The 10,558-nt window shown below is 44.0% G+C and overlaps 2 protein-coding genes across 5 annotated transcripts; one reads left to right on the top strand and one right to left on the bottom strand.

The window, feature by feature from the left end:
* The first annotated feature begins 6 nt into the window (after positions 1–6).
* Positions 7–4,829, top strand: GTF3A (general transcription factor IIIA). Of its 3 annotated transcripts, none has more exons than XR_005628584.1 (9): positions 7–179; positions 382–482; positions 864–960; positions 1,149–1,237; positions 2,143–2,216; positions 3,425–3,508; positions 3,894–4,123; positions 4,214–4,278; positions 4,547–4,635. XR_005628584.1 is itself a non-coding variant. In XM_039718654.1 (9 exons), the coding sequence occupies exons 1-9, from the start codon at positions 30–32 to the stop codon at positions 4,703–4,705; spliced, it is 1,044 nt and encodes a 347-aa protein (XP_039574588.1). In that variant the 5' UTR covers positions 7–29; the 3' UTR covers positions 4,706–4,829. The 3 variants fall into 3 exon arrangements, 2 of the variants coding, with proteins under 2 accessions (XP_039574588.1, XP_039574589.1); XM_039718654.1 differs by having other exon boundaries at positions 4,219–4,278; positions 4,547–4,829; XM_039718655.1 differs by lacking the exon at positions 4,214–4,278 and having other exon boundaries at positions 4,547–4,829.
* MTIF3 (mitochondrial translational initiation factor 3) lies at positions 4,765–10,156 on the bottom strand. 2 transcript variants are annotated; one of them, XM_039718656.1, is made up of 4 exons: positions 10,041–10,156; positions 7,594–8,057; positions 6,213–6,358; positions 4,765–5,048 (listed from the first exon to the last, which is right to left on the bottom strand). In XM_039718656.1, exons 2-4 carry the CDS (start codon positions 8,054–8,056, stop codon positions 4,836–4,838), a joined length of 822 nt encoding a protein of 273 aa, XP_039574590.1. In that variant the 5' UTR covers position 8,057; positions 10,041–10,156; the 3' UTR covers positions 4,765–4,835. The 2 variants fall into 2 exon arrangements, with proteins under 2 accessions (XP_039574590.1, XP_039574591.1); XM_039718657.1 differs by having other exon boundaries at positions 6,213–6,325.
* Between the last annotated feature and the right edge of the window lie 402 nt (positions 10,157–10,558).

Here is a 10,558-nt window from a genome sequence, read left to right as displayed (position 1 = left end):
CCCACCCGCCCGGTCACGTGCCCTGCGGCATGGCCGGCGCGCCGGGGGACGGCGGCGGGGCCGGGGGCGGCGGCAGCGTGCTGCTCGTCCGCCGGTACATCTGCTCCTTCCCCGGCTGCGACGCCACCTTCAACAAGGCCTGGCGGCTGTCCGCCCACCTCTGCCGGCACACGGGCGAGGTGAGCCGCGGCGGCTGGGCGGGAGGGCTGTGTGTGACCGAGGCGTGGGGACCGGGCAGGCCGCCTCACCCGCCCGGGGCGGCCGCAGCTCCCGGGGCTGCGCCGTGCGGCCGGGGCGGCCCGGTGCCGGCAGGATGGGCTCCCGGGACGGCCGAGCCCCCGCGGGGGCGGGTCTGGCCCTAGGACCGCTGCTCTCTTTCAGAGGCCCTATGTCTGCGATTATGAAGGCTGCGGCAAGGGGTTCACCCGGGACTTCCACCGCGCCCGGCACCTCCTCACGCACACCGGGGAAAAGCCGTTCGAGTAAGGCACAAGTTTTTACCTCTTAAGCTGAAGTGCGGTTTTCCGTAAGGAAAGGAAGTTAAATCAGGGCGGTGGTAGAGGGCATGCATGCCTTTGGTGTCATGGGCACTGCCATAAGAGTGTGTACACGGGGTGGGATCAAACCCCCGTTCCGGCAGTGATCTGTAACAAATGCTTGAAGGAATGGGCAGATCTCCCACAAGAATACATTATTAAAAGGCTAACTTAATCTCTGGCTTTTAGTGTCTTCAAAGCAAACTTCTGTATTTGAGTTGTGAGTTTCAGTAATTCTTCTATGTGCTGTTCTTGTGCGATGATTTCTGTACCTGCCTAGGGAACAAGTCACTGACAGCAGTAATAAAAAATGCAGTTCATTTGCAGGTGCACAGCTGATGGGTGCAATGAGAAATTTGGAACAAAATCAAACATGAAGAAGCACGTTGAGCGCAAGCATCAGAATCAGCAAAAGCAATATGTGGTGAGTAATTACCTTTGCACTGTACAGTGGAGGCTAAACAAGCTCTTTCTTGTGTATTTGGTGAAATACTTCAACTTGTTATTATGTGGTACTTGTATAAGTTCAAATACCATGACAGGGGTTTCAGCAAATATGTGAACTGAACTGTCAACGTTTGGCCTCTAATGATAACTTAATTTCCTCAATAGTGTGACTTTGAAGGCTGTAACAAGTCTTTCAAGAAGCATCAACAACTTAAAGTTCATCAGTGTCACCACACCAATGAGCCTCCCTTCAAGTATGTGGATAATTTTAATACTGAACTTTAACACTTAAACACTGTAGATGGAAATAGGTGCATTTTCTCAGCCTTTTCGTTGATGTGGTAGAGAAAATAAATCAGTTTGTAGTCAGGGCTGCAAGTATATTTGTTGTACTAGTTCTTTGCTCAGTGATCTGCTTTGTGCAAAAATCTTGGTGCTCTGTAACTTCAGCATTCTAGCAGTTTTATAAAAAAATTACACAACACCCCCCCACCCCCTGTTTTTAGTTCATCGTTTGAAATACAGGTATTAGAGCTTGCACAGTAATTAAAAATGCAGCTACCTTTATTTCTCAGTAAGAAGCAGTGACTTGGCTGACATTGAGTAGTGAGTAGTACCTAGAAAAAGGGGAGAGACTTGGACACTAATCTTGGAAACTGTGCATTGCAGCTCCATTTGGGTAACACGTGACTATAGATGTGCTAAAAGCAAAGTTCAGTCTTGTATACCTTATAGGTGGGTCACACTTAACATGAGTGTTCCTTCCACTTCAGTGAAATGCACTACTATGATTGGATGACAGACAAAAATGTCTGGTTCTGCACAAACCACTTAAACCTTCCAAAACCACCTAAACCTTCCACTTTCTGTTGTTCTATGTGTGAAGAGCCTGCTGTGTGGAGATGGTACAAGGCTTAACTCTTCAGCTAAAGCTCAACTTGCTGTATATTTGAAAATCATACTATGGTTCTAACTCTCAAAGTCATCCATGTCTATTAAAAAACTATTACAGAATTTACTTTTACAAGGTGGAGGGACACACACAGATCAGCAAGCAAAGGGAAACTTGGATTATTTTCTTAATTTTAATTGTTCTTGACTTAACAAAAAATACTTAGATACGGTGAAAGAAATGAAACTACTGTTATTTTGTATCTAGATGTAATAAAGAAGGATGTGGAAAGTGTTTCTCTACTCCAAGTAGACTAAAGCGGCATGAGAAGATACATGAAGGTAAAACTGTTTTTTTCTTTGTAAGGTTATGTTTCAGCAAAGGGAAAGGACTGCCTCCTGTGCAGAGTATGCACGGGTGCATGACAGTCTGAAAGTGTTCTGGGCTTAGTGATCAAGACAAGAACACCCATTTTGAATAGTGACGTGGGATATAACTGCAGGGCACTGCAGTGTTCAGTTAGAGTGTGTTTGTGGCAGTCTGAGCAGAGCTCAGGATTCCTTCATTTGTTTCTTCTCCTGAGGTACTTCCTTGCAAATAATCCATCTTTTGGGGCTGGTGGTAAAGGCATTAGCCTAGATGTCCAGAGCTTAGATTCAATTGCCAATTCTGTCACAAATTTCCTATGGAGCCTTGGCAGAACCATGTGTATTTTTAGTTATTAATGAGCCTATGTGGGAGGCTTTTAAGTGAAATCATCATAACGTGGCCATATATGTTTGAGCTAATCCTGCTGCCCTCCTATCCATTCTTTCACTGACAGATAACCAGCTTTCCAGTGATAGGAAAAAACCAAAACCAAACAAAATAAACCCAACAGACTAGGAGGAGTACCCAGAAGGCTGTGATTTGTACTGTGATTCTCTTAAAACAAGGTTTTTGAGCATTCCAGTCCTGGGATTTAAATAGTATTGCCTTTCTGTGGTTCCTGCCTGATAGAATGGTAGAATCTCTTTGTACTCTGGAATACTACAGTATGGCCAGTATTTCTTTTTAATATGCAAGATAAATATTTATATGGAAGTAATATGTATTACTAGTTATTTTCATCTATTTGAGAGAAAGTGCATGGCTGGGGAGGAAGTAGCTTTAGTGAAGCAAGGAGAGAGAGTTTCACAAAATCATTTAGGTCAGAAAGTGTCTCTAGAGGTCACCTGGTCCAGCTCCCTGCTCAAGGTGGGGCCAGTTAGACCAGGTTGTTGAGGACTACATCCAGTGGTGTTGAATGGTTCCAGGGTTAGGGCTCCCACAACCTCTCTGGACAACTGGTGTCAGTGATACAAGGCTTCTTACTTAAAACTGCTAGGATTTTCTCTTGTTCTAATTTGTGTTGATTTTTTTATTGTCTCTTATCCCATTCCTGTACAATATGGGAAGACACAAGAAATAACTGGCTTTTAATTTTAAAATGCTGGAAGTGGAGTTCCCCCTTGTAAAACTGGACTGTTTGCCAGACCCTCTGATTGTAAACATCTGTCCCATCCAACAGGCTATGCATGTAAGAAGGAAAACTGCTCATATATCGGAAAAACGTGGACAGAGCTTCTGAAACATAATAAAGTCAGTCATGCAGGTAAATTCCAAATGCTTTAGTAAACTTATGATACAAATAGGAAACCAACTGCTAATCTGAAGTCCTTGCTGTACTTATTTCATCAACTTGTCAGCGTGTCCCAAACTTGTCTACTAACTTTACTGGTAAAGTGACTGTCATTCCAGCTAGACCTTTGATGAAAATGCTGCTCAGTATAATAATAACTTAGTGATTCAGTTAACAGAAAATTGTTTTATGTAGGATTTCAGATCTGGATAATTCATACTGCATTATCCTCCTGAAGTCTTTAAGTTCCTTGCATTTCATATTGATTTTGGCATTGTTCTAATAGACCACTAGGGTTTGATTCTGGGCTGCTTAAGAAATTGTTTATTTGTACTCTGCCTTTCTTTCTCCCACTTAGAGCCAATAGTCTGCAGTGAATGTAACAAAACTTTTAAACGGAAGGATTACCTCAAGCAGCATCAAAAGACACATGCTGTGGAGAGGGAAGTCTGCCGCTGCCCCAGAGAAGGATGTGGAAGAACGTACACAACTTTATTTAACCTTCAAAGCCACATCCTCTCCTTTCATGAGGAGAAAAAACCATTCTCTTGTGATTACCCAGGCTGTGGAAAAGTGTTTGCAATGAAGGTATGTGTTTTTTTAGCTGTTCTGATCCAAATCCCATTATCTAAAATTATAAACTGAACCCCCTTTTTTTTTTCCCCTGCTCTTTGTAAGTGCAGCAGAGCCTAGCAAGGCATGCAGTTGTACATGATCCTGAAAAGAGAAAACTGAACTTGAAAGTAAGTTACACTCTTGGAAAAAGTATTCTCATCCCTACCCTATCACTGCAGAGGAGGGTAAACTTCACCTGTTTTGAGCATTTTCACCTGTTTTCAAGCAGGAAAACAGGTCAAATACCTAGATAATTTGTGAGATTTTTAATTTATGAACCTCCTTTAGCTAATGCAGTCCTGGCCTCTACTTTGATTTCTTTTTTCCCCTACCACAACAGTAGTCTCTGCTCCACAGATACGTTAAGTTTGCTAATTCTGGATCTGTTTCTGCCAGGCAAAGCGTTCTCGTCCCAAGAGGAGCTTAGCCTCTCGTCTCAGTGGCTACATTCCTCCTAAAACACAGCCAGGAAAGGATGAGGTTGTGATGGAAAGCAAGACAGCAGATAAGCTTGTGGAAAATGGAATACCAGCTGTTGAAATTCGGACTCTATAGCAAAGCTTAACCAAGACAGTGTTCTTCATGGAATGACCAAGGCAAAATTCAACAATAACTTTAGATGAAGTTAACGTTTTAAAATTTTATTTTTTAAATAAATATATATTGTTTACACTGCTTCAGAAAGTCATTGATGCAACTCATTTGACTTCAGATCTTCATTTTCATCTTTCTTTACTGTATTGTTTTTCTTTATTTCCATCTTCTGGTGTTCTTTCAACTCTTTGTCAGACATGTGCCTGAAAACACAGGTACTCACTCCTTCTCTAGCAACTTTTGGCTTGGAAAGATAAGTTGCTTTCTCCGACACAGTCTCCAAAATCTGATCAAAAAGCATGAACTAAAGAGGAGGAGAAAAATGAAAATGGAACTAAATGAATGCACAAATACAGGTAGAAAAATATTTCAAGCTGCTCTGTAATAACATGATCTGATTACTTTAGCTATTAGCTGAACCAAGCTAGTTGCTAGTCCTAGTTTGAGCACTTCTTGTCCTTTCCTAACAATTCTTTACTCATAAGGAGGTTTAGGCAAGTCACTAGAGGGGGATCCAGCCGTTTCCTAACATTTAGGCTGTACTGCTGACTCACAGTGTTTTGCTCTTTAAGGGTGTCCATTAAGAGTGGTCTGCATCTGACTCTTCTCCACCCTCCTCTGCCTCTAGATTCAGATATATTATTATATGAGGCTTTTTTGTTAAGGGGTAGTATTGTTCTAAGGTTAGCAGGACCTAGTAGTATTGAACTGAGTAACAGTGCATTCATGTAACACACTAAATTCCTAACTTCATTATTAAGCCTTCAAGGACAATGTAAATCAGGACTATGTCATGAAATGTTCTGTTTCCTCCCATCATCACTTCTGTTACTCCTTCCCTGTGAGCTTACCTTCCTACAAAAAGTTTTGTTCTTTTTGGATGAAATGCTATTACAATTTTCCCCAGCAATTTAGTTGAGACTATTGTCAAGAACACCTAATTCACTACAGCCATTACAAGGAGAAAAAAACAGTCTTACACAGAATATTTATAAAAAATCCATTTTTGTGAACGACACTGAAGTCTCAAGGCCCTGCAATTATACTGGGAACTTGCCATCAGCTGCTTAACATTTTTAGCGATGTTCACTTTGCTAGTCTTGGAACACCATTCCAATAGTTTTTTATGTAGGAATGGACACCTAACCTTAGCCGAAGTTGCATAAATGCAGCTTCAGAAGAACTGTTGGTGAAATAATCCAGCTAAAGCCATGGAACAGAAAATTTCACTGGCCCCAGTATAGCAGCTGGATTCTTAATGAAGCATGATATTTGAACTGTCTCTCTGGGACTACTCTTCTTCACCAGTGTTTGAACAGGCACAGCTTAAGGCAGGCAACCACTACTTGCATGGGACCTAGATCTCCTCTGAGATACTAAAAACTGTGGCAGTACCCAGTAAGGAAGGTCAATACAGCTGCAGCTGTTTAATGACATTGACTGGTCCAACTTCCAGGAGTGCACTTACCATGTCTGTACTGCTGCCTTTTGCTTGCCGGATGGTAACTTTAACATGGTGTCTCTTCTCAATCCACTGTGCTATCTGTTTAGTCTTGGTCTCCAAGTCATTCTTGGCAATAGCTGAAGAAAAGGATAACTCCTTCTGAACCACCCCTGTTTAAAACAGAACTGAAAGTCTGTTGGCTTAACATTTGACAAACCTGTACTAGTTGCTCTCTTTTAAAGCTTTCTCTCAAAGCTTATGGTGCTTTGTCTGTTTGACTCCCTCCCCCCATGCTGCTTTCTCTCCATCTCATTGCCTCAGCATGCACCACTCTCACACTCACTGCTGTAAATGGGGGACTGAGTACATGTTTGAGGCACACAGGGAAAATCTCTTCAGGGTCAGAAGGCTTAAGATATTTTTAATTACAGTCTTGTTCATATGATCCACAATGTAGGTCTAACAAACAGGTAAGCATTGGATCTGGAATTAAAGACTTAGTGTGCAAATTCCTGTGTTCTGCACGTAGAACAGCTGAAGGTAACAGCTCTTAGACGTTAGACAGCTCTTCATCTCAAGCCCATTTTATTGAGTGGTGAGTGCAATATTCAACTGGAAGTATGACAATGCCTTGTAATATATTTGAACAATCTACAGTCTCTTCCTCCTTCAAGCTTCTCTAAAGCAGTTACATCCGAGTAATATTTTTGTGGTTTCTTGAACAGAGCAACTCACTACCACAATAATGCTCTCCTCTAAAATCAAAACTCTACTCAAAGCACAGCTATCTTCATTAGCCTGAGGATATGAGAGGATACAAGGTCACATGCCTTTTCTAAAACCTCTTTACCAGACTCAGTTTGTTGAACTGCTGGAGCAGGTGGTCTTAAGGAAAAAAAAAAAACAAACAAACTGAAAAGTGTTAAATATTGAAAAAGTTCTCTTACTCTGTACAAGAAAGGACTGCAGACTTTGTCTTCCTAGCAGCAAATGAGGAAGAGAGTGTTTCATGACTACTGATGACAAACTATAGAATTATATTGGTGTATCTGGTCCTTAGTTTGTGAAAACTGCCTGTCACTCTATGCCTTAGTAAAAGAACAGAAATTCAGTGAGTCTCATGAAACCAGAGCCTGGTTATATTCACTCACATAAAGATATTTTTTTAATAAGTCAGCAGATGCCAAAATAGCAAATCCTGAGAGGGCAATAGAAGGCTTCTCTGTGGAAGACTGGACTAATCCAAAATTTTATTTTCACCACTGCAAATCCTTAATAGCATGGACTGCAGTGACATTGCTTTGGATTTACACAAATACAAGTAAGAGGATTTAATCTGTTGAAACCACTTTTAATGCAGCATTTTTCAAAGTCCTCAGTGTTGTAGAGTTTACAGCGCACGTACCTGGCTTTGGACTTGCTTTTTTCTTCTCTGCACGTTTCAGCTGTTCTTCGTGAATCTGCTGCCCAGTCATTAGTCTGTAAACTGGAGGTTCTACGTTCTCACGAAGCAGAACCAGTTTTAGGCCATGTTCATCCATAAGTCTGAGTGCCTCTGCTCGGTGCATGTTTCCCAAGCTCTCCCCATCCTGGTTGATTACGTGCAAAATACGATAGGGAATTCTTCGCCCAACACTTCCAAATGCTGCTTTACTCTTTGGTTGTGCGTGAGATTTTCCATCTGTACAAAATGGCTGAGTAAGCCCAAACGCAGCTGACTTCCTAGGGTCAGGTACCACCATCCAGAATGGAGAAAAGAGCCACTTTTGTGCTGTCTGTGTCAGAAGAGTACCAAAGAACCTTTTTGCATGTGTGCTCTCATTTCTGGTCACTTGACATAAATATTTCATTGTGCACAAGGCAGTCATTCTGAGGAAGAAGAAAAAACAAGTTACCCCATCAGTTAGATTCTTCTAGTTACATTAGAAAGACTTGACTTCAGTTCAGTAAACCCTAGTGCTTGTAACTACTCTTTTAAAATAATACATGGTGCTACTATACGGAATCATCAATCAACAGTCATTTTACACTAACAAAGGGATTTAACCCAGACAGAAAATCTGACAAATGAGCAAAATGTATGAGTTGACGTTACCTTCGGTATCTTAAAATCTGAGCCTGATCTCCTTTAGAGAACCCAATACTTCTAGTTCCTTTTTCCTCACTTTCAAATTTTAATCTAAATAGTTACAGGCATCTATCCTGACATGGTACACACGAAGCTATAAACTTTCAAATATGCTTCAAAATATACCCGTGCTTGAAGACTACTGAAACTCATATTTGAGACATTTCTTCCATTGGATTTTTTTTTCCCATTCTTCCCCAGTTCATGAAATCCCCCTGGCAATTTTGCTGCAGCTGCCTATTATTTGCATTTTGTTCAGCCCTTCAGAAATCATCTGTTTTCTAACAGCTGCAAAAAACTCTGGAAATAAAAAGAAAACTGTGAGTATTCTCTGCAGTTTTCCTATTTTTTGTTTAAAAGGGTGCAATTACAGGAAAAGCCACAGATGATGCAGGAAACCAAACGTGTGTCATACCAGAGGAGTTGGCAAGAGTGAGACCTCTTTTGCCCAGGAGGGAACGTGCCTCTGCTCTATAAATACATGCATGCATACACACATATATATATATACACACACATATATGACATTGTGTAAACATGCATCTATGTGCATACATACACATGGAAAAGGTAAACCATCAGCAAGAACAAAAAGCTATTTATAATTCTATGCAGTGTTGGCACAGGAACAAGTAAAATGACTTGCTTGTGAATAACTTAGTCTGAAAAGGGGACAGTCTGGAGCCTAGGATGGATTTTATACCTCAGCAGTAGGGTCAATGTCCATGCAAACTGCTTGAAGGAGGAGCCAGAGGAGTTCATGAACAGGGCAGTCTGATAACAGCTGTGTGCTACAGCTAGATCCAGAACTCAAGCTAGCCACAGGAGAGAAGTAACAGCATTTCCACAGCAGCCTAAAACCAGCTGGTAGAGCTACCTTCCCTTCCTGCTCCGGGCTCTGTCCAGTCCAGACCCCTGTAAAAACAGCTTTTTGTCTGGCTGTGACAACTGCTCTATGACTGAACACCCACTGCCAACACCCAAGTATCTCTGTGCCTCATCAGTGCAGCTATGCAAGAGCCATGATGTCCTTATTTTTTTTAATGGTTTCATAAACCAGCTCTGGATCATGCACTGCAGACTTGGTCTGCAATCTGGGTATCACTACTCCATTACTGAATGATATAATTAAATTCATCATCCATTCAGAGGAGCCAGGCTTGCCTTTGAGAGCTAGTGATTTATAAAAATAAGTAACAGTACCTCACCAATGGAACAGCAGCTTGTTTTAACGAAATGCTGACCTTGCTCCGCTAAACACATGATGTTATTGGTATCCTCCTTCATTCTCTGACACTATTTCAATCTAATAAATCTAGCCTTAGCTGCCTGAAATAAAACAACTTTTTATGGAAGGGTGGTTTTTCTTTGTCCAACACGGCTAAGACACGTGTGTTTCGCGTTGTGCGTTTCGCTCATCCTTGCGCTGGCAAGGCCGGCTGACTTCGCTGGGCGGGAGCTCCAAGGAGCGGGCAGCTCCGGGCACACTGGGTCCCGCGGGACCAGCCGCGCTTCCCGTGCCGGGCGGCCGTCACGGGATTGGGGCGGCATCCCGTGGGAGGCGGCCTGCTTCCCGCGGTGTCCCTCCTGCAAGCAGGGAAGAAGGGCTGTACGCGGGTGTGTGGCCGTGCCCTGTCGTGGCCGCCCTCGCGGCTCTGCGTGTGGCGGAGGTCACTGTGGCGTGCCCGTGTGCGTGACCCGCACTCCCTGGGACCCTCTCTTACCTGCCCGCCGGGCCGGGCCGAGCCGGGCCGAACCGCCGGCCCCGGCCCGCCGAAGCAGCCGAGGGACCGGCCCGAGCCGCCGGGAAGTTGCGGGACGCCCCGCCTCTCCTCCTTCCTTTTCCTCCTGCTCCTCCTCTTCCTCTTCCTCCTCGCGCACCTCCCTCGCTCCCCACCCGCCGGGGCGCGCCCGCGGGAGCGCGCGTGTGGGTGCGGCAGTGCCAGCGGGATGTCCGTGTCCCTGTGTCCCTATGCCCGGTCCCTGTGTGCTCCCGCGTGTCCAGGCCGACACACGTGCCGTGCCCGGTTCCGTGCGCGCCGTTGTTGGGAGCTGCTGTTCCCGTGCTCGGCTCTGTGGGCTCCCGCTGTGCCCTGGCAGCGCTGCCCTGGTGTGAGGGCCAGGCTGGGACAGGGCCCGCGCCGTGCCCTGGCGCCACCCCTGCAGGGCAGGTTGTTGCTGCGAGCGGGGATTATGTGGTGCCGAGAGCTTTGTGTGTGTGTTGAGGCATAGAATCAGAGAA

The sequence above is a fragment of the Passer montanus genome, unplaced genomic scaffold, assembly GCF_014805655.1.
Source record: "Passer montanus isolate IOZ18808 unplaced genomic scaffold, ASM1480565v1 scaffold4, whole genome shotgun sequence".
NCBI classification, from domain to species: domain Eukaryota; kingdom Metazoa; phylum Chordata; class Aves; order Passeriformes; family Passeridae; genus Passer; species Passer montanus.
The sequence above is the reverse complement of the archived record's forward strand: the minus strand, read 5'-3'. Positions and strand labels throughout refer to the sequence as shown.